Genomic DNA, 27,689 nt, shown 5'->3' on the forward strand with positions numbered 1-27,689 from the left:
TGCTATTCTTCCCAGGTCTCATTTACTTAGATCTCATTATAAATCAAAATGTTATCATTCTAAAGGCAAGTCTGTCTGAATGCAGAATGACATCACACACAGAACCCATTTCTAATCCCACTGCTTATTCAAACTATATAAATGTAATAAAAAGACTGACTTTTGAACCCTCTAGTATTTATACATAAATCCTATTTTCATTATTGTACTATTCTCTTCTTTTATGTTGGTAAAAAGAAAAGCATTTAAGTGAGTACACTTTGACTAAACAGCCTATGTATAACAGCCCACAGTCTACAACTAAATCAATTTAAAAATCTTTAAACATTCAAACCTTTTATGATAATTAGAAAACAAAGAAAGAAAGAGCTCTAGTTCTTAGGCTGTATAAGGATATGAAAAACCTTCATGCTGAAACAACAAAATTCATCACACAATGCCATCCAAGAACTGTGGACACAAAGAAATTTAGAAGTAAACACCAAAGGGACTCCATAGATAAACAAGGGATAGAGGGCACTTTGCCCACTTGCTGAAAGAGAGGCAGGCCAATGGAAGAGCAAACCTTTTGGAGAAGGAGTTTCTGCTTCGATGAGAATTTAAATCTTGAGCATAAAGACCCTCCACCATCTCTGGGAAATCATTAACTACTAGAAGCTGGTAGCTTAGAAATCTGAAGTAACTGCTGTTACAGTTAGTATCTCTTCCATCATTAAACATCAATGTCTCATTGACATCCATGTTATGAATACTCAGTCACCCAGTTCTGATGAGAAAGAAAGCAGTAACAAAATGGAAAAACATCTGTGGCTAATCATGACTAACCATAACCCTATTGTAATTGTTCTTTAGATTGTTTCCAATTCTTAACCATACAGTAAATATCAGTAAGATGAACATTTTCACTGAAACTTTTTCCATCTCTCTATTTTCTTAAGTTCAATTTCTGAATGTGCAGTTACTGAGTCAAAAGGAAGAACTGTAACACTTTTGATAAGCATTACAAAATGCTATCTAGAAAGATGCTAACCATTCTACTAGCTGCTACAATTCTACTAGCAGCATACAGCTTCCATCTTCACTGCAAGCTCACAGCAATGACATGTTACTCTTTTCATTCATTCAGATACCTTCCTATGCCATTTACTCCCAAATAATTGACTTTATTATATTCTTTTCCAGATTCTTTTCCTCAGTTTGTTAGCATATACCGGGTGCTTTTATTGGGGAGGGAGTGGGGACATATAAAGAAAAAGGAGTATTTGAAAGTAGACTTCAGCTATGCCTCTAATTTCCACACTAGAAGAAAAAAAGAGAGAAATCTACAACTCGAAACCACCTTGCCTCTTTGCCCATTTACAGAAGGTAAGAGTACAGATCTAGACTACAGGAGTCAGACTAGAGGATTCAAATCATCGCTCTGTGGACCTTCAAAAAAATTGTTAAATTGCTCAAAGATGCAGTTTCCTCATCTGGAAATAGGTACCGAATAAATAACAGTCCTATACCTCACTGAGGGGTCATGAGGATTCAGTGAGATGAGGATTCAGTGAGATGATGTTCAGTGAGCAGTTCTTGTAAAAAGTTTAGTAAGTAAAGAAAGTTAGAACAAAAACAAAAAACGTTAAGATTTTCATGGATTTCTCAGCAGTAATCATCAAATCTCAGTCATAAAGACTTATAATAGCTGAACAGTAGCTGACCAGTTACTCTCAAACTACAGCACAAAAATGCCAAACCAGTACTCACTTAGCTGAATCCCTCCATTCCTTGACTACAACTCAAGAAGCACAGTTTTTTTGTTTAGATAGGACCAAACGCAAAGAAATGCGCCGGCACACCTACCTGGCAGTTCTACCTGCTCGGTGAATATATGTGTTGGCATCTTCTGGACAATCAAACTGAAGAACCCAATTCACAGCTGGGAAATCTGTACAGAAGGAATGTCAAGTCAGAAAATCAGTTTCAAGATCTGTCCTGCTGTACTATTTTTAATTTATACTATTACTTGCCAGGACTTTCTGTCACATCAAACTGATATAATATCATCTGTGAACTCTATTAAAAATAAAATTAAGAGTGACGTCACAGAAATGGCGCCGTGAGCAGCGCGTCCGACAGCTCTCCCCTAAATCACAACAAATTTATCAACTAGAAACAGAAAAATTTATCCTCGGAGCATTCCGGAGTTCCACACAAACTGAAAGCAAAAGGACTGTTATCACTTGAATCTGAGAGACGAGGGTGTGGAGGAAGCTACCGCAGCAGCGCGAGGGAGTGCGCCTGCGGTGAGTCAGCCCATATACTTGGGAACCGCGAGCCGCTGCGCGCGCCCGGTCCAGTTGAGCACCGCTGACGTTCCCAGCGGCCCGCACACTGCGAGTGGGGGTCGCCGGCCACCGGTGCCCGGAGCGCCCAATTCGCGCGCGTGCCTTGGGCATTCCACACGCCCAGGGCGCCCTGCTGGCCCACACACCCAGGGGGCTCCATTATCCTGCGCCTGGTGCGGTCCAGCCGGCAGCGGCGGGGCGAGCGGGAGAGGCTTGGGAGATTCTCTCCGTGGGCGGGGCACCTCACCCAGCCATTCAAGCTAACAATCAAGCGTTGGGGGAGGGGCGCGCGCAGGCAGCCTAAAATACCTTCGGAAGCACAGCTGCGACGTTAGCTTAACCCATGAAATCTGCGCACCCTCGGTTCTAATTGATAAGATCTCTCTCAGTTCAGCGATCCAAGACAAGAGGCGTGATATTTTTTAGTGCCTCTCGCTAAAGGGGCGGGGGCAACTTCTGATTGATAGAGCCTCCATATTCAGGGATAAACGCTAACAAGAAGGACTTGGCAGATAATAAGGTCTATACTACACTAGTCGTAAGCAGAGACTAGTGCCTCTTCTACCCTGCAAAAACAGGCTACAAAGTGTGGAAAGCCTGGGTTGAGAGGTCCAACTAAATGATAGGCGCTGAACAGTCACCTTGACAACAATTGACTCCCACCCCCGCCTGATTACACTGGAGGCCCTGACTCTCAGAGCCTTTCCCAAAGCCTTGCACTGAGTGGGGATAGAGTGGGGATTTCCCAGCTCATTGAGCCTCTTACTCCCCAGGCAGAAGCAGTTGCAGCCTTATAGCTGGATCACCAGGCTGCTAATTCAGAAAGGGGGGACTAGGAGAGGGAATCCAGGAAAGCAAACTCTCTCATCGTTGGACCCTGCAAACGCCAACAAGCCTTTACTTCCAGCAAGACTAAAGCCAAATATATGATATTGCCATAGAATCCCATCAACTGCAAATCCCTACCTAAGAGTGACACAGGGGCAGAGCCTGGGGTACAGAGTTACCAACCAGGAAGAGGGAGAGAAAAGAAAAAGGAAGAAGTTAACCTCTCAAAATCAAGAAAAACCCACAGACTTTACAACTTGATCCACAAATTTTTTGTTGTTGTTGTTGTTGTTTGTTTCTTCTATCTTTTTGCCTTTATTTCCTCCACCTCGGTCCTACTATTCTCTGCCCATCTTATGCTTCCCCTTTCTTGAACTACACTACCCATGAGTGTTGCATTTTATTTTTCTTCTTCATCCTCACCCTCCTTTAAGGTTATACTCCAAAACACTTAACTCTCACTCCCTCCTCTTTTGTTTTTTTTTTTTTTTGCCTTGCTTTATTTTGTTTTTTTCTCTTCCTATTTTATTTCTTCCTTCGTTTTTCTCTTTTTCTTATTTTTTCCTTTCTATTTGTTTTTTCTTTTCTCATTTTACTTTCCTCCCATATAATCCTCAATCACAAACAAATTAGTTAATTTGGGACTCAAGGCTTTTTTTTGGCTTTATTTCTCTTTTTTGCTTTTGTTTTTTTTTTTTTTTCTTGTTTGTTTATTTTTGTTGCATTTTGGGTCCTCCCAACCCAAGGTCTCCATTGTATTTAGTCTTCGCTCCACTTAATACAACAGATTTTTACTTATTATTTTTATTTTTTCTTCTTTATTATTCTTTTTTGGTCCTTTTTTCTGGTTCCCTCTTATCCCTCTCATTATATCTCTTAGTTGACCATCACTTACAAGCAAATCATCTTATGCTTGTCTAAGATTTTCTTCCTTTTTTTTTGCATTTAGTAGGTCCCTACTCCCTTTTTTTTTTGCCCCTTGAACTCTTCACCCCAAATCAGGCCCTCCATTATAGGAACGATATTTCCCTGAGGAGGGGAGAGGAGGGAAAGAGAAGAGAGAAAAAAAGGGGGAAATAATAAATTATTACTGTTTTTTTTTGTGGGGTATTTTACCTTTTTTTTTTTTTTTACTTTTTACTCTTTATTAATTCTAATTAGTGCTATCAATAAGACCACCCTCAGATGCCGATAAGAAAGAGGAAATCGAATATTATGGATACAAAAGAAAGAGAGGTAACACAAATAGATGGGGAAAAATCTATGGAGAAAAGACTTAACATATTGGAAGCCTTGGAGCTAAATGACAGAGAATTTAAAATAGAAATCTTAAAAATACTCAGAGATATACAAGAAAACACAGAAAGGCAATATAGGGAGATCAGAAAACAACTCAATGAACACAAAGAATATATTACCAAGGAAATTGAAACTATAAAAACAAATCAAACAGAAATGAAAAACTCAATTCATGAGCTGAAAAACGAGGTAACAAGCTTAGCTAACAGAACAGCCCAGATTGAAGATAATATTAGTGAAATAGAAGACAAACAACTTGAGGCACAACAGAGAGAAGAAGAAAGAGACTCAAAAATAATAAAAAACGAGAAAGCCCTACAGGAATTGTCTGACTCCATCAGAAACAATAACATAAGAATAATAGGTATATCAGAGGGAGAAGAGAAAGAAAATGGAATGGAGAATATACTCAAACAAATAATAGATGAGAACTTCCCAAGCCTGTGGAAGGAACTAAAGCCTCAAATTCAAGAAGCAAACAGAACACCAAGTTTTCTTAACCCCAACAAACCCACTCCAAGGCACATCATAATAAAGATGACACAAACCAATGACAAAGAAAAAATTCTCAAGGCAGCCAGGGAAAAGAAGAGTACAACATATAAAGGAAGGCCTATTAGATTATCATCAGATTTCTCAGCAGAAACTCTATAAGCTAGAAGAGAGTGGACCCCAATATTTAAAGCCCTGAAAGAGAGGAACTTTCAGCCAAGAATACTATACCCATCAAAGCTATCCTTCAAGTATGAAGGAGATATAAAAACATTCACAAATACAGAAAAGATGAGAGAATTTATCAACAGAAAGCCCCCACTCCAGGAAATACTAAAGGGGGTTTTCCAACCAGATTCAAAGAACAAAAGAAAACAACACCACAAGTAACAGCTCCACCAAGAACACAATAAAACCAAACTTAAACTGTGACAACAAAGGAAAAAAAGGGGGGAGAGGATGGAGATTAACAGTAGCAAAGGATGATGAAGTGCAGAAATACTTATAAGATAGGGTACTACAATGAATATGGTAGGTACCCTTTTCATTACTTAATGGTAACCACCCTTAAAAAAACCACCACAAAAACACTTGACTTAAAAAAGGTAGCAACAGAGGAAAGAAGTATGGAACACAAACAAACAAAAACAAATGATAGAAAAACAAAAGAGAAGAATCAAACTAGATACAAAACTAACAGAAAGCAATTTATAAAATGGCAGTAGGGAACCCACAAGTGTCAATAATTACACTAAATGTAAATGGATTAAACTTACCAATAAAAAGACACAGAGAAGCAGAATGGATTAAAAAAGAAAATCCAACTATATGCTGCCTACAAGAAACACATCTAAGCAACAAGGATAAAAACAAATTCAAAGTGAAAGGCTGGAAAACAATACTCCAAGCAAACAACACCCAAAAAAAAGCAGGCGTAGCAATACTCATATCTAATAATGCTGACTACAAGACAGAAAAAGTACTCAGAGACAAAAATGGTCATTTCATAATGATTAAAGGGAAGTTGAATCAAGAAGACATAACAATCCTTAATATATATGCACCAAACCAAGGAGCACCAAAATATATAAGACAGCTACTTATTGACCTTAAAACGAAAACTAACAAAAATACAATCATACTTGGAGACCTCAATACACCGCTGACGGCTCTAGATCAGTCATCCAAACAGAGAATCAATAAAGATATAGTGGCCTTAAACGAAATACTAGAACACCTGGATATGATAGACATCTACAGGACACTTCATCCCAAAGCGACAGAGTATACATTTTTCTCTAGTGTACATGGAACATTCTCAAGAATTTACCATATGTTGGGCCACAAAGACAATATCAGCAAATTTAGAAAAATTGAAATTGTACCAAGCATATTTTCTGATCATAAAGCCTTGAAACTAGAATTCAACTGCAAAAAAGAGGGGGAAAAACCCACAAAAATGTGGAAACTAAACAACATACTTCTAAAAAATGAATGGGTCAAAGAAGAAATAAGCGCAGAAATCAAAAGATATATACAGACAAATGAAAATGAAAATACGACATATCAGAATCTCTGGGATTCAGCAAAAGCAGTAATAAGAGGAAAGCTCATATCACTTCAGGCCTATATGAACAAACAAGAGAGAGCCGAAGTAAACCACTTAACTTCACACCTTAAGGAACTAGAAAAAGAAGAACAAAGACAACCCAAAACCAGCCGAAGAAAGGAGATAATAAAAATCAGAGCAGAAATAAATGAAATAGAGAACAGAAAAACTATAGAAAAAATCAATAAAACAAGGAGCTGGTTCTTTGAAAAGATCAACAAAATTGACAAACCCTTGGCAAGACTCACCAAGGAAAAAAGACACAGGACTCAAATAAATAAAATCCAAAATGAAAGAGGAGAGATCACCACAGACATCATAGATATACAAAGAATTATTGTAGAATACTATGAAAAATTATATGCCACCAAATACAACAATCTAGAAGAAATGGATAAATTCCTAGAACAATACAACCTTCCTAGACTGAGTCATGAAGAAGCAGAAAGCCTAAACAGACCAATCAGCAGGGAGGAAATAGAAAAAACTATTAAAAATCTCCCCAAAAATAGAAGTCCAGGCCCAGACGGTTATACTAGTGAATTCTATCAAACATTCAAAGAAGACTTGGTTCCTATTCTACTCAAAGTCTTCCAAAAAATTGAAGAAGAAGCAATACTTCCAAACACATTTTATGAGGCCAACATAACCCTCATACCAAAACCTGGCAAGGATGGCACAAAGAAGGAAAACTACAGACCAATATCTCTAATGAATACAGATGCTAAAATACTAAACAAAATACTGGCAAACCGAATACAACAACATATTAAAAAAATAATACATCATGATCAAGTGGGATTCATCCCAGAATCTCAAGGATGGTTCAACATACGCAAAACGGTTAACGTAATACACCATATCAACAAAACAAAGAACAAAAACCACATGATCTTATCAATAGATGCAGAAAAGGCTTTTGATAAAATACAACACAATTTTATGTTTAAGACTCTCAACAAAATGGGTATAGAAGGAAAATATCTCAACATGATGAAGGCCATATATGATAAACCATCAGCCAACATCCTATTAAACGGCATAAAACTGAGGACTTTCTACCTTAAATCAGGAACAAGACAGGGTTGTCCACTCTCTCCACTCTTATTCAACGTGGTGCTATAAGTTCTGGCCAGAGCAAAAAGACAAGACAAAGAAATAAAAGGCATCCATATCGGAAAAGAAGAAGTAAAGCTATCACTTTTTGCTGATGATATGATCCTATACATCGAAAACCCGAAGGACTCCACAAAAAGATTATTAGAAACAATAAACCAATACAGTAAGGTCGCAGGATACAAAATTAACATACAAAAGTCCATAGCCTTTCTATATGCCAACAATGAAATATTAGAAAATGAACTCAAAAAAATAATCCCCTTCACGATTGCAACAAAAAAAATAAAATACCTAGGAATAAACATAACAAAGAACGTAAAGGACCTATATAATGAAAATTACAAAGCATTGTTAAGGGAAATCGAAAAAGATACAATGAGATGGAAAAATATTCCTTGTTCTTGGATAGGAAGAATAAATTAATCAAAATGGCCATATTACCCAAAGCAATATACAAATTTAATGCAATTCCCATCAAAATCCCTATGAGATTTTTTAAAGAAATGGAACAAAAAATCATCAGATTTATATGGAACTATAAAAAACCCCGAATAGCCAAAACAATCCTAAGGAAAAAGAATGAAGCTGGGGGCATTACAATACCTGACTTTAAACTATATTATAGGGCCACGATAATCAAAACAGCATGGTATTGGCAGAAAAATAGACACTCAGACCAATGGAACAGAATAGAAAGCCCAGAAATAAAACCACATATATATGGTCAAATAATCTTTGATAAAGGGGCCAACAACACACAATGGAGAAAAGAAAGCCTCTTCAACAAATGGTGTTGGGAAAACTGGAAAGCCACATGCAAAAGAATGAAACTCAACTACAGCCTGTCCCCGTGTACTAAAATTAATTCAAAATGGATCAAAGACCTAAATATAAGACCTGAAACAATAAAGTACATAGAAGAAGACATAGGTACTAAAATCATGGACCTGGGTTTTAAAGAACATTTTATGAACTTGACTCCAATGGCAAGAGAAGTGAAGGCAAAGATAAATGAATGGGACTACATCAGAATTAAAAGTTTTTGCTCAGCAAGAGAAACTGATATCAAAATAAACAGACAGCCAACTATATGGGAACTGATATTTTCAAACGACAGCTCAGATAAGGGCCTAATATCCAAAATTTACAAAGAACTCATAAAACTCAACAACAAACAAACAAACAATCCAATAAAAAAATGGGAAGAGGACATGAACAGACACTTCTCCCAGGAAGAGATACAAATGGCCAACAGATATATGAAAAGATGCTCAGCTTCATTAGTTATTAGAGAAATGCAAATCAAAACTACAATGAGATACCACCTCACTCCTGTTAGATTAGCTATTATCAACAAGACGGGTAATAGCAAATGTTGGAGAGGCTGTGGAGAAAAAGGAACCCTCATACACTGTTGGTGGGACTGTAAAGTAGTACAACCATTATGGAGGAAAGTATGGTGGTTCCTCAAAAAACTGCAAATAGAACTACCTTATGACCCAGCAATCCCTCTACTGGGTATATACCCCAAAACCTCAGAAACATTGATACGTGAAGACACATGTAGCCCCATGTTCATTGCAGCACTGTTCACAGTGGCCAAGACATGGAAACAACCAAAAAGCCCTTCAATAGAAGACTGGATAAAGAAGATGTGGCGCATATACACTATGGAATACTACTCAGCCATAAGAAATGATGACATCAGATCATTTACAGCAAAATGGTGGGATCTTGATAACATTATAAGGAGTGAAATAAGTAAATCAGAAAAAAACAAGAACTACATGATTCCATACATTGGTGGAACATAAAAATGAGACTAAGAGACATGGACAAGTGTGTGGTGGTTACCAAGGGTGGGGGGGAAGGGAGGACATGGGAGGGAGGGAGGGAGGGAGGGAGGGAGGGAGGGAGGGAGGGAGGGAGTGAGTTAGGGGGAGGGGGAGGGGCACAGAGAACTAGATAGAGGGTGACGGAGGACAATCTGACTTTGGGCGAGGGGTTTGCAACATAATTTGATGACAAAATAACCTAGACATGTTTTCTTTGAATATATGTACCCTGATTTATTAATGTCATCCCATTACCATTAATAAAAATTTATTAAAAAAATAAAAATAAAATAAAATAAAATTAATCGCACAAAGAGATAGTAAACACTTCTTGACAAAGTAAGCTAAAAATTAATGACAGTGTTTGAATGTGAAAATTATATCTTATCTGACACAGCAGAGACAGAAGCTTTGTGTTACACAAATAATAAAATATACGAGAGTTAATAGCCTGAAAGAACCACTTTTTATGGGCTCCTAGTAAACTATAACACTGGTTTCTAAATTGAAATAAAGGTTTATTTTCCTGTTATTCCCATCTCCATTCAAGTCCCTCTCCCAATTTTTGAGCAATATCACTCCATATATATTTCTATCTACAGAAGTTTCCATTCATTTCCAGAAATCCTGCTCTCAACTCCTTAGTGTTCATTCTCTTACTACCTTTAGTCATTTAGGAATTTTGCTGTGAGGTTTTCAAAACTTTCTATCATAGAGAAAAGAACTGGGCACTTAAAATAAAAGATGGAAATAACAGGATAGAGAGGTAACAAAAGGAAATCTTTAGATAATTTCTAAACTTAATAAATTAAGAAAAGGCAGTATTACTTAAAAATAGAACTAAATACCAAAAGAAAATAAAACAGATTTAAGTAGTTGCTTCTGAAGAGTGAGAAGGGGTAGCATAGGCACTGCTTTGTCTCATAACTCATTTTTACCCATATGCCTAAGTTGCTCATTAAAAAATTAAATAATTGAGAAAAATTAAGAATAAAATAAAGTTTTTAAAAAAATACTGGTGTATTCTAAAACAAAATTTTTAAACATTTATATAAGAATAGAGCTTCAGAATATATAATAAACATTTCTGGAATAAAAAGACAAACTTAAATGTCCTTTCCTCCAGCAAAGAATAAATATATTCATACTATGATATACTCTACAACAGTGGTCCCCAACCCCCGGGGCCACGGACCAGTAGCGGTCCGTGGGCCATTTGGTACCGGTCCGCAGAGAAAGAATAAATAACTTACATTATTTCTGTTTTATTTATATTTAAGTGTGAACGATGTTTTATTTTTTAAAAATGACCAGATTCTCTCTGTTACATCCATCTAAGACTCACTCTTGATGCTTGTCTCAGTCATGTGATACATTTATCCATCCCACCCTAAAGGCTGGTCCATGAAAATATTTTCTGACTTTAAACTGGTCTGTAGCCCAAAAAAGGCTGGGGACCACTGCTCTACAAAATACATTAGATCTGTACACATCTACATGGAAAGACTTCAAAAACCAAGTCATAGACCAGTATGTATATTATTTATGTAAATTTTTAGACAAGAAAATACTATATCTTGCTTATGAATACTTTCATTAATGTTTTAAAAATAAACTGAAACAAGGTTCTTGACATTTTTGTGCTGAAACCTATGAATCCTTTTTAAATGTATAAAGTAAAATATATAGGACCACAAAAGAAAAATTAAAATAAAATATAAACATTTTTATTAAAAGTTTGACACAGTAATGTATATGCTTGTTTACTAACACATTAAATAACACATCCTAGTTGTGGTTCTTATAACCACAATATCAAAATAGTAGAGGGTAAACAATATTCCAAGATACCTGCAAAACCTGTAATATAAAGTTATTTCAACCTAAAATTCTATTCCCATCCCAACTGTCATTCAAGAATAAAACTCAAGTATGCAATAAATCAAAAAAATTATTTCCCATGCACCCTTTCTTGGGAAGCTACTAGAGAATGAGATTTAAAAAGAAAAAAAAAAAGAATAATGAAAAGATCTGGAAAGAGAAGTCCCAAGATGACAAATGAGAATCAGGCTTATGGACCAACCAGTCTAGATTCAAGCTGGAGACAGAAGACTCAAAGGAAAAAGAAACAGGCTGCATTTCAATGGTTAGACAACTAGGCATGTAGCAGTTATTGGAACATCTGATAACCATTAGAACTGGGAAACAAAACTAAGCAAATTTTAATTATTAATTCAAAGAAAAACACAAATGAAAAAACAAAAAAGAAGAATCATAGCATACTATATCTCTTAGCAAACAATTATAGTGAAAACAATGTAAATACAAAATGTTGACTTTTACCAAGTCATGATATGTATAGCCTAGACAGTTTGCAAAACACGAATGCTTATCTGCTACTTCTAGTTACATGGGAATAAATTGACATGATGTCTTGAGATATGCTTAAAGTATTTCCAGAGAGATAAAAATACAGAAGAAAAGAAGAATCATGAAAAAGACAGTTACTGAAACTGGGTAGTTATGATGGTACATTAGAATTATTCTCTTTATGTATGTTTTAATGTTGCCAAAATAATTAAAGTGATTGAAGAATTCAAATTACTACCTAATTATTTTCATCTCATTTACTCTTATCTCCAATATTCCTACAATTACTTTCATACTTCATTCAATCTCTACAAAGTCATCAAATGTATATCACGGTAGCTTTTGGAAAGTTTAAATACATTAAATATGATTTTAAAATAAAAACTAGAATGGTTGGTGAAAAGATATACTTCACCGATTTTTCTTATTAAATGAGTTGTAATATTTATCAAGTTTCCAATTTTCAAATAAACTTTCTTTCATGTCTTTTTTTTTTAAGCGAGAGAGAGACAGAGAGACAGGCAGACAAGAAGGAAGGCAGATGAGAAGAATCAACTCACAGTTGTGGCACTTTTGTTGTTTATTGATTGCTTCCCATATGTGCCCTGATGGCAGGCAGGGAGGCAGCAGAGCCAGTGACCCCCTGCTCACGCAGTGAAGCAACCATGAAGTCATGTCTGTGATCCCACACTCAAGCCAGCGACCCCGCACTCAAGCTGGATGAGCCCACACTCAAGCCATCAACCTCGGGGTTTTGACCCTGGGTCCTTAGTATCCCAGGTTGATGCTCTCTCCACAGTGCCACCATCTGGTCAGGCACATTTTTTTCATATCTTTAAACTTTTAATCCTTCTTTAATTCTGTAGGCTCCTCAGGAGTGTGATATAGTTATTATTATTAAACAGTAAGAGCACACAGATGAAATTATTACATAAATCTTCACTGATATATCCTTAATGTTAATCACCTCAGTTACCAATTTACTTGTTTTTCTCTTATAAGAAAGCCCAATTATTTGATTCGAACTATCTGAATTCCCAAAACCTACCCATTTATAAGCTAATTTTATTTCCCACGATTACTGACACTTTCTCCTGTTTTCTTACCCAGCCCCCGGGCTGCGATATCAGTAGCAAAGAGTACTGCAGCTCTCTTGTGGACAAATTCATTATAGACTTCCATTCTTCTCATCTGCTGCTGTCGACCATGAAGGGCAAGGATAGAAATACCAGGACGGAACCGGCAGAACACTCGATACAGGTACTGAACCTAGGCATTAACAGAAAAATGAGTTTAATTCATCTAGATAGCAGCAGCAATGTAAGCTTATAAGATGAACAGGAACAATGAATTAAGGAACACAAGTTCCACTAATTAAAGATATGTACAGCAGAGAAAGGGATATGTAGTAGAGTTCTGGTGTTAAAGCATTTTTGCTCACAGTATTTACTAAAACAATTCTGGGAAAAAAATTTGCACCCCTTATATTTTTACGTTTATATGACATTTTTTCTAACTTAATTGGTTACAAAGACCATAATTTCTAGTATATTATAAATACTGATATTTTAAAATAAAAACTTAAAATTTCTTCCAGATGTACCAAATAGATTCTAAATAGCAGAGCAATCTGATATTCACTACCAATTTTTTTATTGAATTTATTGGGGTGACACTAGTCAACAAAATTATACAGGTTTTATTTTTTAATTTATTTATTTATTTTTACAGAGACAGAGAGAGAGTCAGAGAGAGGGATAGACAGGGACAGACAGGAACGGAGAGATGAGAAGCATCAATCATTAGTTTTTCGTTGCGCATTGCGACACCTTAGTTCATTGATTGCTTTTTCATATGTGCCTTGACAGTGGGGCTACAGCGGACCGAGTAACCCTTTGCTTGAACCAGTGAGCTTGGGTCCAAGCTGGTGAGCTTTGCTCAAACCAGATGAGCCCGCGCTCAAGCTGGCGACCTCGGGGTCTCGAACCTGGGTCCTCGACATCCCAGTCCAACGCTCTATCCACTGCGCCACCACCTGGTCAGGCAACAAAATTATACAGGTTTTAGGTGCACAATTCCACAACACATCATCTGTACCCTGTATTGTGTGTTCACCACTCCAAGTCAAGTCTCCATCCATCACCATTTATCATCATTTTTAAATATGTCAAAATAATGAGAAGACTATGCATTATGTGAGGGCCCCTCAATTCTGCTGTGAACCTAAAACAGCTCTAAATAAATGAAGTCTTAAGAAAAAAAGGTTAAAAACACAGTATGAAGAAATCTCTCTTTAACAGAAATTTTAGGCCCTGGCCAGGTAGTTCAGTGGATAGAGCGTTAGTGGCATGCAGACGTCCCGGATTCAATCCCTGGTCAGGGCAGATGTGAGAAGCAACCATCTGCTTCCCTACCCTTTTCTCCCCCTTCTCATCCTCACCCTCTCACAGCCAGTGGCTCGACTGGTTGGAACACTGACCTAGGGCACTGAGGATAGCTCAACTGGTTCGAGCGTCAGCCCCAGACAGGGGTTGCCTGGTGGATCCAGACTGTGGTGCATTCAAGAGTCTGTCTCACTATAACCTCCCCTCCTTTCACTTAAAAAAAAAAAAAGAAATTTTACATCATTTCTTTTTGTCCTTGAACTCTTATTTCCTGACCCCACAGAATTTTACTTCATAGTTTATGCTTTAAAGCAGTGGTCCCAACCTTTTTTTGGGCCACGGACTGGTTTAATGTCAGAAAATATTTTCACGAACCGGCTTTTAGGGTGGGACAAATAAATGCACAAAATAAAATTATGTAACCGGCATAAAAACTGTGGTACTTTTAAATATAACTGTCGAACTTACAAGACAAGCGTCAAGAGTGAATCTTAGACGAATGTAACAGAGGGAATCTGGTCATTTTTTTAAAATAAAACATCGTTCAGACTTAAATATAAATAAAACGGAAATAATGTAAGTTATTTATTCTTTTTCTGCGGACTGGTACCAAATGGCCCACGGACCAGTACCAGTCCGCGGCCCAGGGGTTGGGGACCACTGCTTTCAAGTCTTTTGACTACTATATTAAAATGTATGATTTTCTACAACAAAACCATGTATATCAGTTTTAACTTTTTAAAAGTTCCTGTGGCAGGCCCTGGCCGGTTGGCTCAGTGGTAGAGCGTTGGCCTGGCGTGCAGGAGTCCCGGGTTCGATTCCCGGCCAGGGCACACAGGAGAGGCGCCCATCTGTTTCTCCACCCCTCCCCCTCTCCTTCCTCTCTGTCTCTCTCTTCTCCTCCTGCAGCCAAGGCTCCATTGGAGCAAAGTTGGCCCGGGCGCTGGGGATGGCTCCTTGGCCTCTGCCTCAGGTGCTAGAATGGCTCTGGTTGCAACAGAGTGGTTCCCCAGATGGGCAGAGCATCGCCCCCTGGTGGGCGTGCCTGGTGGATCCCGGTCAGGCGCATGGGGGAGTCTGACTGCCTCCCTGTTTCCAGATTCAGAAAAATACAAAAAAAAAAAGTTCCTGTGGCCATAAAGTTTCACTAAACATTTTCTTCCTAGATTAAACTATTAATACAATTATTATTAGTATAGAACTGACCAAAACAAGAAATGCTAGAATTTATTTTTGAAAAACTGTTAGACATAAAAAAGTAATTTTATTGTTGTATGTTGGAAAATAAATATACAATAGTGCATGTTACTATATCTCTTACTTTATGAGACCAAATGGAGCTGATTGTTATAGTTTTACTATTTGTCTTTTTTAGTTTATGTATTCAATACTTCTGATTACTAAACTGAGGCAGAGTATAGCATCATTTTAATGTAGGTATTAAGAAAATTTCTTCACAAAAATATAGGAAAATGAATGAACTTAACTCTCTGAACTCTATGAATATTTCAAAATCAGGAAGGTGACTTGACTTGGGGTAGTGAATATACAACATACAGATAATGTAATATAACCTCTTTAATTTTATTAACCAATGTCACCTCAATAAATTCAATAAAAAAACTCTAAAATATTTTTCAAAATCATGGTGATACCATTATTTGTAATTATCAACTAATAACTCCATTAAGTCTCCCTTCAAATTTTGTTGAAAGTAAAGAATGGGAAACCACCTGAATTGTAAAATGACTTATCTTGTTATTAGAATCATTCACTTTGTGAGCAGCTACCCTGGTGCTCTGACTATAAGATAATGAACTAATAAGATTAAGGATAGATGGACACATGCCTTTCTTTTGTCTAGTTTTAAAAAGAACTACCATGAAAAGGAGATGGGAAATGAGAACCTGCAGACCACAGATGTCCCTCAGGCAGGCCAATCTCAGAAAAGCAGATACAGAAATGAAAACCTTCTGCAATCTGCATCTCTCAAATCAAGACTGACTTTAGATTCGTGCTCTTGAAAACACTGGCTGAAGTGAAAGACATATGTAAAATAAAGACCTGTAGGTTCTAACTAAGGAATTTAAATTTAATTCTAAAATTTACAGAAAAAATCATTGGAAGGTTTGCAGCAAGGCAGTGATATAATTCCAGTTTCTACTTTCCAAAGATCAACCTTGCTCTAACGTGGAGTAACTACAGGAAAGAAAGGAAAGGAATGGGAAGACTAACCAGGAGAAAGAGAAAGTTAAGCATGATCAAGAGCAGTGGTAGTCAACCTGGTCCCTACCGCCCACTAGGGGGCGTTCCAGTTTTCATGGTGGGCAGTAGTGGAGCAACCAAAGTATAAATAAAAAGACAGACTTAACTATAGTAAGTTGTTTTATAAAGATTTATTCTGCCAAACTTAGCGAAAACCCGACATAAAGTACTTGGTAAGTAATTATTATTATATGCTTTAACTTGATGTAACTCTGCTTTATAAATTTATAAAGTAAAGTTATTTCCCTACTTTATAAATCACCATTACTGTGGAACCGGTGGGCGGTTAGAAAATTTTACTACTAACAGAGATACAAAAGTGGGCGATAGGTATAAAAAGGTTGACTACCCCTGGTCCAGAGTAAAGTGTAGCATGAGGAGTGGTGAGAAGTGGCAGAGCTAATGAGAGTTAAGTTATTTATTGAGATGAGGAAGTAGATCTTAGGGAAAGAAAATTTTTAATTGTTTTTCCTATGCTAAATTTGAGATGCCCTCTAGACATTCAACTGGAAATACCTAGTAATCTAGTAAATAGAGACTGGGGCTCAGGAAAATGGTCAAAGTTGGAGACATGGATTTGCCAGCTGCCAGAATACAAATGGCATTTAAAGCCATGAAACTGAAGAGAGTGCCTAGAAAAAGTATAGATGGGAAAAGGGCAGAGAACAGAGATTTGAAGCCCTCTACCAGCTGTAATGGTCAGGCAAAGGAGAACCAGCAAGGAATGTTAACAGAGTAGTCAGAGGACAATGGAAAGCATGTTAGTGTGGAGTCACAGGGTCACAGAAGTCTAAATAAGTATTTCAAGAAGGAAAGAATGGTCAACTATTCTTATTCTATTATTATTATATTAATATGCTCCTGATAGGTCAGCAAAGATAAGGACTAATGACTGACCACTGACTTTAAGAAGCTGTATCTCTTAACAGGGGCTGTGTCTGGGGGACTCAGGACAGAAGAGGAGGTGAGGCAGTCATGTTGCCAGTAAAGATAAATCTTTAAGAGTTTGCTGTGAAGAAAAGCAGAAAAAAGAGGCAGTGACTGGAAAGGACATGAGATATGTTTGTCATTCTTACTATGGGCAATATTCAAGAATAACAGGGAGATGAGAGTAGACAGGACAGAGTACATGTGCAGTAGCAGAGCCTTGTGCAGGAGAGAGGACCTTGAGCACATGTAGAGGGATGATCACAGATACTTCACCCATGGTGAGAAAAGAGACAGTGGAGTATTATAGAGTAGAAGCTTTAAATATAAACTCTTAAATTTATTTCCTTGCATACAGATGCCAAAAACATCCCTTCTTTTTTTTTTTTTTTTTTTTTTTTTTTGTATTTTTCTGAAGCTGGAAACGGGGAGAGACAGTCAGACAGACTCCCGCATGCGCCCGACCGGGATCCACCCGTCACGCCCACCAGGGGCGAAGCTCTGCCCACCAGGGGGTGATGCTCTGCCCCTCTGGGGCGTCACTCTGCCGCGACCAGAGCCACTCTAGCGCCTGGGGCAGAGGCCAAGGAGCCATCCCCAGCAGAGCCACTCTAGCACCTGGGGCAGAGGCCAAGGAGCCATCCCCAGCGCCCGGGCCATCTTTGCTCCAATGGAGCCTTGGCTGCGGGAGGGGAAGAGAGAGACAGAGAGGAAGGAGGGGTGGGGGTGGAGAAGCAAATGGGCGCTTCTCCTATGTGCCCTGGCCGGGAATCGAACCCGGGTCCCCCGCACGCCAGGCCAACGCTCTACCGCTGAGCCAACCGGCCAGGGCAATATCCCTTCTTCAGGAGATGTAAGGTTCTAAAAATCTAAAATAGGTCCTAAAATAAAATTCTGAAGTCATTCTTTACATGGTAAAGTGAGAGACCACTATTATCTTCTTCATAAGATGCAGGGAAGCTCAGCCTAATATCTATTCCAAAATCTAGACTCAACCTACTGTATCCCAACAACATCATCAGGGAATGTGGAAAAGTGACAAATATCAGTCAGGGTCCCTTCTCTGTAAGGGAAGGAACCCAGTTTTCTTACACATCACTAAATTCCTTACTTGCAGGACAAGGCCAGTGTTGAAGAAATGATTATTAACTAAATAAAGACATAAACACTAGAGAAGGAGAGAAGAGGGAATTGATTGTAATAAGGAAATGGGAGTATCAGAAAAGGACTTCCAAATACAGCATTTGAGCTCAGCCCTAAAAGATGTTAACTATTCCCCGGAACCGGGGTGAAGGGAGCAGAAAGAGTATCCCAAAGATCAGCATGAACAAAGATATGGAAGCAAGAAAATAACTGGCACATTCAGTTCAGTATTCCTGGGGGGCAGGTGAGTCTCTGGGTTATAAAGGCCTCTGGGTAGTGTAGTCATTCCATTGTTCATTTCACCAGTAGCTGAGGGCTATTATGGTCTAAATAGTGTGCTAACAATACTGAAGTAAACAGATTCTTCCCTTATGGAACTTAAGTTTCACCCACGAGTTCCTTTATAAACAAAGAGGATTCTCTATCTATGGATCCCTCACCACATCTAGCACTGTATTTACTAGAATAAAATTGCTATTTATCTAACTGAAATTTGATATTTTAAAAGGATGACCCAACATGAATAATTTAAGAAAAATAACTATGCAGTACCTCTTTACAACTGGAGAAAAATACAATACTTTTCTTCTTCAGATGACTTCTCAAAAAGGAATACAGTACACTTATTTTTTGCTGCAGCTCACAAACTATGTAGTTCTGTTCCAAAGTGGCAGGGGTGCTTATGGAAATAAAAGTAGAAAAAACACTGAAAACATGCCATGTTGGTAACTTTGAAAACCAGAATAGAAAAAGAAAGAATACAAATGTTAACAGTTGTATGCCCTTCAAATTTCTTTCTCTCTCTCTCACACACACACACACACTCACATACTCCAAAAAAAGAACTTCTCTACTGTCCCTCAGGAAATAAACTCCACACATAACTAAAATATATTCAAAATCCCTTACAGATTATATATCAAAAATACACACACAGTGGTTACTTCTGAAAAGCAGGGTCAAGGAACAGCTGAGGGTGCATGAGGGAACTTGCTGAGCTGACAGTAATCTGCCACATCTTACAAAGGGGCTTGGGTTATGCAGATATACATATTTATCAAAACTTAGCAAATGTGCTCTTAATTTATGCATTTCATTGTATGGAAAAATTACCTCAAGATAGAAAATCTCTACATAACTGAATCCTAGTTAGTGACATGGGGACTGAAATACCTATAGGAAGTATACAGATGGCTTCAATTTACTTTGAAATGCATCAAAAATAAGATACTTGACCCTGGCCGGGTGGTTCAGTGGATAAAGTGTCAACCCTGTGCACCAGACATCACGGATTCAATCCCTGGTTAGGGCACGTACAAGAAGCAATCAATAACTAAATAAAACAACTAAGCTAAACGAGTTGATGATTCCCTCTCCCCTTTCCTCTCTCTCTCTTGAATCAATGGAAAAATTAAAGAAAATAGTAAGAAAATTGAATGTATAATTAGTTTGGATAAATGGATAGTAAATAATTACTACCACTATTAGGTAGCATGTAGTTAGTAGGTATAAGGAGTTCATTGTAAAATTCTTTCAATTGTGCTACGTGTTTGAAATTTCTAATAAAATATTGAAAAGACATACACATACTTTTACTCTTTGAACTTATAAGCTTACTTTTTAGATTCTGTTCCAAAAAATTCTGATAAACATAGAAAAAGATATGGCATTACTTATAAATTAAACAATGAAAATCAACCCATATGTCCATCAGCAAGGAACTTGTGGAATGAACTACTGTATATCCACACAATTAAGTACCATACAACTATAAAAAAGGAATGAAGAATCTATTCGCTGCTATAGAGTGACCTCTAGGATATATTGTTAAGAGCAGAATAGATCGGGGGCGAGGGGGCCTTTCACTTGCTCAGATCCTACCATCAGCATTGTACAGAGGCAGCTAAGGTAGCGGTGTGCTGCTGAAGGAGAAGCCAGTTTGTGCAGAGAGAAGGAAATGGGGAACAGAGGTAAATAAGGCTGATGGGGCCTTTGATTCTAGGAATATTCGGATGAATCAGTGGCTTTGGGAGCCCTGAATGGAAATGGAAGTGTTTTCCCACTGTGTATATTTCTTGCCCGCCGGAAGCAAGCTAGGATTAAAGGTAATGGCACACCAAAAACAAAAGAGCAGAATAGGATAGCCCTGGCCAGTTGGCTCAGTGGTAGAGCACTGGCCTGGTGTGTGGAAGTCCTGGGTTCAATTCCCAGCCAGGGTACACAGAAGTGCCCGTCTGCTTCTCCACCTTTACCTGTCTCGTTTCTATCTCTCTCTTCCCCTCCCGCAGCCAAGGTACCATTGGAGCAAAGTTGGTTCGGGTGCAGAGGATGGCTCCATGGCCTCTGCCTCATGCATTAGAATGGCTCCAGTTACAATGGCGCACCAGCCCCAGATGGGCAGAGCATCGCCCCCTAATGGGCTTGCCAGGTGGATCCCAGTTGGGTGCATGCGGGAGTCTGTCTCTTTGCCTCCCTGCTTCTCACTTCAGAAAAATACAAAAAAAAAAAAAAAAAAGCAAAATAGTATACTAAATTTGATACTATTTAATTGGGTTGGGCTATATAAAATAGACATACACACATATGCATGCACAGGCATCCCTCTGTGTCTGCTTATACTTTAAAAAAGCAGACAACCCAAACACTAAAAATTGGTTATCCACAGGGAAACACACATAACCAAATTAATTAAAATTAACTTTTTAAGAAACAAATAAGCCCAGCCTGACCAGGTGGTAGTGCAGTGAACAGTGTCGAACTGGGATGCAGAGGACCCAGGCTCAAAACCCCGAGGTTACTAGCTTAAGTATAGGCTTACCAGCTTGAGCAAGGGATCACTAGCTTGAGCGTGGGATCACAAACATGACCCTATGGTCGCTGGCTTGAGCAAGGGGTCACTGGCTTGGCTGGAGCCCCCTGGTTAAGCACATATGAGAAAGCAATGAACTACTAAGATGCCACAATGAAGAGCTGATGCCTCTCATCATTCTCCCTTCCTGTCTGTCTGTCTCTATCTCTCGCTAACAAACAAAAAGAAAAAAAAAGGAAAATCTTAAAAACCACATCTTTCAAAGGAACAAGAGAACTGTCAACTGTTTTTAACAGAAAAATGGAAGTTCGAGTACAATAGAAAGATATCTTTGAACTGAAAAGAGAAAAATATCTACCAAGATATCTTTCAAAAATGAAAATAAAACAGATTTTCAGAAAAGCCAAAACAAATTTTTTCACTATAAACCTGAACCATAATGAAACTCTTTGGGCACAATACAAGAAATAAAAAAACAAAAACACCAGAAAAGAATAAGTATTTGGGTAAGTCTAAATAAATACCAATTTTCAAATAGTAATAATAATGGCTCATGAGGCTTAAAATAAATGAAATTAAAATATTTCACAATGAGGACAGAGTAGAAAGGGTAAACAGACTTAAATAATAGGCTAAATTAAATCCAAATTAAATTCAATCCTCCATTTAAAGGCAAGTATCATACCAGATTAAATTAGAACCATACGCTGTTACAAAGACAAATCTAAAGTAAGTGCATATACACTGTAGAAAGTAAAAGATTCACCAAGCACCCTGGACAGTTGGCTCAGTGGTAGAGTGTTGGCCTGGTGTGTGGATGTCCCAGGTTCCACTCTTGGTCAGGGCACATAGGAGAAGCGACCATCAGCTTCTCCATCCCTCCCCCTCCCCTCTCTCTTTCTCTTCTGCAGCCATGGCTCTACTGGTTTGAGCACATTGGCCCAGGGCACTGAGGATGGCGCCATAAAGCCTCCACCTCAGGCACTAAAAATAGCTTGGTTGCAAGCATGACCCCAGATGGGCAGAGCATCGGCCCCAGATGGGGGTTGCCAGGTGGATCCCGGTCAGGGTGCATGCAAAAGTCTGTCTCTATCTCCCCTCTTCTGACTTGGAAAAGAAAAAAAATTATCAAGCAAATTCTAACCAAAAGAAGGTTGCTAGAGACAGACTAATATCAAACTATACTTTTAAGGCAAAAAGTATTAGTAAATATAAAGTTTCATAATGATAAGTGATTCAAATTAACAGGAAATGAAATAATAAATTTGCATGCACTAAATAACAGAAACTCAGAATATCTATCTCAAATTTGAAACGTTTTATAACTTACCACACAATCCAACCTATATTTACTGTAAAACAGCAAATCACTAGGGCCCAAAGACAACTATTTTCTCTTTAGAAAGATGTAGAAGCGTATTTTGTCACATTACAGAATACATGTATAAAGAAAACACATTGGTATATTTTCTCAGTATATTCTGACATGCAACTTCAGAAAGGACTAAACTTTTAACTTATTTTCCTGATCTTTCACAATTTAAGAGTAGATACTATATAATGCCTTAAAATATTCCTGACTATAGTTTCTCATGGTATAATAAAAAGCTAAGTTGCTAAAAGGGAAAATTCAATAATGACAGACAAAATTCACAACAGCATCTGCTTCTTATAGAGCTTCTGGAGAAATTGAGATTACAAAGTACTGTAGTCACTATCATATGCAGTTTTATAAATTGTTACCAAAGACCTGCCCTCTAAAATGCCTTCTGAAAGCCATACTTTTTACAAATAATGGAACATTTCAAGAATCATTTATGAAATAAACAGTCTTTGGATTCAGGTTTTCCTAACAAACTCTATAAACTACAGATAATAACCAACTATTATCTACAGAAATTGGAAACAGGAATAATATGTACAATTAACTTAATATAAATTACAAAAGGTTTTAGAGACCATCAAATGACTGATAAATTAGTGTATGGTAAAGGCACTATATTTTGAAAACAGAAAGCAAAAAGCAAAATGAAGAAAATCAAAAGACCGAGACACACAACTTTACAAAGACCAATGTCTACTCACAGTAAGCCGAGGAGGAAACTATACTTCAAGTATCTCTTGCTATTCCAGTATTCAGATTCTCCTAAATTTATCCATTAGGCTCACCTGGAAATGTAGAGCCTTGCCTCTTAGGCGTTTTCTCATCCTAGACAGCTGTTAGCTAGGCCAAAGTCAAGGTGGGACTGAATACCCATTTTCCCTGTATTTAAAGACTTTCCAAGAGATAACCCAATTCATCTTCCTAATCTGTTTCTTTTTCAACTAACATTTCATAAAAATAAATGGAAGGTCAAATAGAGATAATGGCAGGGTTGAATCCATAGTGAGATCTTCAACACACTGAAATTATATTCACTGGAAAGCATTTCTGGAAGTCAAATGTGTCCACAGCCCACAATGATTCAAACCAAATCAACATATTGTTCCAAATATCATAATATCAAAATTCACTTTAAAACATATTTCTCTTGAACCATTTACACATATTACACACACTCTCTTTTATACTTTTTAGTGTCGCATAAACACACAAACCTTACTGTCCAGTCTTCAGTGAAACCAAGACAAATAACAGTTGCTGAAACATTTTAAATGGAAAAGTACTTTGCTAAATATTAATGCATTTGATAAAATGTGTTCCATAGCACATTAGTCTGCATAATGCACCTATAAAGAATGATTCTGTGCCCAAATAATTTTGCTAAATGCAGAAGCTACATTCATCTCCCACTGCTTTAGAGAATTATAATGTCTATGAAAATATTAAAGGTTCTGGGAAGTCTTGAAGAATACTGTTTTACTTTAACTCAATATTTACTATTTACCTATCAAGGAATGCATCCCCTCTACACACTTTATGGGGGATAGTTGGTGAATAAATACCTGCTAACATCTTATAAAAAAATATTTGTTTCCAGACTACACTTTGGGAAATCTGCATAAGAGTATTCTCACATATAAAAATGCATCAAGAATTTTAAGTAATTTTTATTAATATATTTACTATGGTTTGCATATCTAATAATACATGAAATGGTGTTTTCTTTCCTACTAAAGTAATATTAATTTGAAATGTCAAATTCTTAAAAGAGAAAACATTGGTTTTGATTGCATCAAATATAGTTTCAGATAGAACATACCTGTATTTTGCTTTTTCATGAACCCAGACATATTCAGGGTTTTTCAAACTCAAGCGTGCAAGGTCCTTTACAGATTTGGTTTGTGTTGCTGAGAAAAGCAAAGTCTGACGTTTCTTGGGAAGATTTTCAATAATAGCATTCATAGTATCAGCAAAGCCCATATCCAAGATTCTATCTGCTTCATCAAGAACTAAAAAGTGAAAATACAAGTTGAACCACAATATTTAAAATATACATTAGGCTTCAGAAAAATACAAAAATAAAAATAAAATAAAAAATAAGTAAATAAAATATACATTAGGCTATGCCAGGTAACTCAGACAGGCAGGGCACCATCCCAATACACCATCCCCAGTCAGAGTCCATATGAATTAACCAATGCATGCATTAAAGAATGGAACAACAAACTGACATTTCTCTCTCCCTCTCTATACCCTCCACTTCCTCTCTCTTTAAAAATAAATCAATAAATAAAATTTTTAAAAAAATAAAGTACACATTAGGCTAAATACAATGCCATATCCTGGACTGGACCCTAGAACAGAAAAAGAACATTAGTAGGAAAAAGTAATGGCATGTGAGAGATACCCTGTATCTCTCCCCTTGAAAGTTCAACAAATTAAACAGCTATAACAGCAAAAGAACCCCAGCTGGGCTAGCAGGCTTGCTTGAAAAGATCTGCATGTGGAATTGACTAAAGGAGGGAACGGTTGAGAAGGGGTACAGAAGATAAGACACTCCAGATAACTCCAGAGAGGAGGGAAACTTTGTCTGGTTTTTGTCTGCCTGGACTCCAGAGAGAAAATAAACCCAGACTGACTGGGTCTTCTGCTGGGAGGAATGCTGATTGGGCGACAGTTGGGGAAATAAGCTGCCAAAGTGGTGGCAGAACAAGGGGTCACCACCAGCATTCCCACAGTCTACCGGCAGCCCACACTCAGCACTAAGACAGAGAAAAACAAAGTACAGCCTCCCGAACTCCCAGATCCCTCCTCCATCCGCTCACAGGGAAGACAATGGCAGAAACATACCCCAGAGCAAGTTCTACAGAGCCACTCTTTCCCCTGAAAAACAGAGGTCATCTATGTCTGGTCCCCTGGTCTGCTGAAGAGTGCCCTAAGGCCTGAGACCACCAATGCTAAAGCCAGGGGTCCCTAAACTTTTTACACAGGGGGCCAGTTCACTGTCCCTCAGACCGTTGGAGGGCCGGACTATAAAAAAAACTATGAACAAATCCCCATGCACACTGCACATATCTTATTTTAAAGTAAAAAAGAAAATGGGAACAAATACAATATTTAAAATAAAGAACAAGTAAATTTAAATCAACAAACTGACCAGTATTTCAATGGGAACTATGCTCCTCTCACTGACCACCAATGAAAGAGATGCCCCTTCCAGAAGTGCTGCGAGGGCCGGATAAATGGCCTCAGGGGGCCGCATGTGGCCCCCGGGCCATAGTTTGGGGACCCCTGGCTAAAGCCATAAAGCCCTCACAATACATCCCCACCCATCACTGCTACTGGAATCCAGCCTCCATCAACATGAGAGCAAAGCTCAGTAAAAGCCAAGACATTTCAAAACCTAAAACTTGTAATCTAGCACCACATACTGGAAAAATATATAAAAACCTCTTAAAACAGAAACACTTTTTATTTCTTTTGAATTTCCTTTTTCTTTAACTTTTCTTTTTATTTTTGTGTTTTGTTTGTTTTGTACTATTGTTTCTGTTCTTAGGGGTTTTGTGATTTTTCTCTTTTACTTTTTACTATTTTTTGAGGTTTTTTGGTGTGATTTCTTAAGAATACCACTCTCAAATGCCATTAAGGCCCTGGCCGGTTGGCTCAGCGGTAGAGCGTCGGCCTAGCGTGCGGAGGACCCGGGTTCGATTCCCGGCCAGGGCACACAGGAGAAGCGCCCATTTGCTTCTCCACCCCTCCGCCGCGCTTTCCTCTCTGTCTCTCTCTTCCCCTCCCGCAGCTAAGGCTCCATTGGAGCAAAGATGGCCTGGGCGCTGGGGATGGCTCTGTGGCCTCTGCCTCAGGCGCGAGAGTGGCTCTGGTCGCAACATGGCGACGCCCCGGAGGGGCAGAGCAACGCCCCCTGGTGGGCAGAGCATCGCCCCTGGTGGGCGTGCCGGGTGGATCCCGGTCGGGCGCATACGGGAGTCTGTCTGACTGTCTCTCCCTGTTTCCAGCTTCAGAAAAATGAAAAAAAAAAATGCCATTAAGGCAGAAGAAATTAATACCATGGCCACAAGAAACAGATGTAGTTCAGAAAGAAACTGAATAATCTCTAGAAAGCAATCTCAATCACATGGAAACCTTGGAGTTAAATAAGAGAATTCAAGATTGAAGTTCTGAAAATACTCAATGAGATGAGAGAAAACACTGATAGGCAGCATAATGAGCTCAGAAATCAACTTAATGACTACTTCATTAAGGAGATTAAAAGTTTAAAAACAGAGATGAAGAACTCAATACATGAACTGAAAAATGAGCTAGCAAGATAACCTAATAGAACAGGCCAGATAGAGGAGAGAATTAGTGACATCAAAGGCAACTAGAGATGCTAGAGAGAGAAGAGAAAGATCACGAATTTAAAAAAATGACTGAGCTCTACAAGAATTGTCTGGCTCCATCAGAAAGAACAATATAAGAATAATGGGGGGCCCTGGCCGACTGGCTCAGTGCTAGTGTGTCAGCCTGGCATGCATATGTCCCAGGTTCAATTCCCAGTCAGGAAACAAAGGAGAAGAGACCATCTGCTTCTCCACCCTTCTCTCTCTCTCTCTCTTTCTGTCCCCTGCCCACAGCCATGGCTCAGTTGGAGCAAGTTGGCCCCGGGCACTGAAGTTGGCTCCATGGCCTCGCCTCAGGCACTAAAATAGCTCAGTTGCCAAGCAATGGAGCAATGGCCCCAGATGGACAGAGCATCACCACATGGGGGGCTTGCCAGGTAGATCCTGGCTGAGGTGCATGTGGGAGTCTGTCTCTCTGCCTCCCTGCTTCTTTTTTTTTTTTTTTTTTTTTTCATTTTTCTAAAGCTGGAAACAGGGAGAGACAGTCAGACAGAC

At 38.3% G+C, this 27,689-nt stretch overlaps 1 protein-coding gene across 1 annotated transcript in view; it reads right to left on the bottom strand.

Annotated features, from left to right (window-relative positions):
• DDX10 (DEAD-box helicase 10) overlaps window positions 1-27,689 on the bottom strand; it is a 338,420-nt gene that overhangs the window by 278,128 nt on the left and 32,603 nt on the right. Inside the window, exons 6-9 of the mRNA XM_066247305.1 lie at window positions 24,614-24,803; window positions 19,154-19,280; window positions 12,989-13,151; window positions 1,846-1,930 (exon numbers count right to left, since the gene is read on the bottom strand). Coding sequence (XP_066103402.1) covers window positions 1,846-1,930; window positions 12,989-13,151; window positions 19,154-19,280; window positions 24,614-24,803 — 565 coding nt within the window. The remainder of the gene's footprint in view (window positions 1-1,845; window positions 1,931-12,988; window positions 13,152-19,153; window positions 19,281-24,613; window positions 24,804-27,689) is intronic.

The sequence above is a fragment of the Saccopteryx bilineata genome, chromosome 1 (genome assembly GCF_036850765.1).
Source record: "Saccopteryx bilineata isolate mSacBil1 chromosome 1, mSacBil1_pri_phased_curated, whole genome shotgun sequence".
Taxonomy (NCBI): domain Eukaryota; kingdom Metazoa; phylum Chordata; class Mammalia; order Chiroptera; family Emballonuridae; genus Saccopteryx; species Saccopteryx bilineata.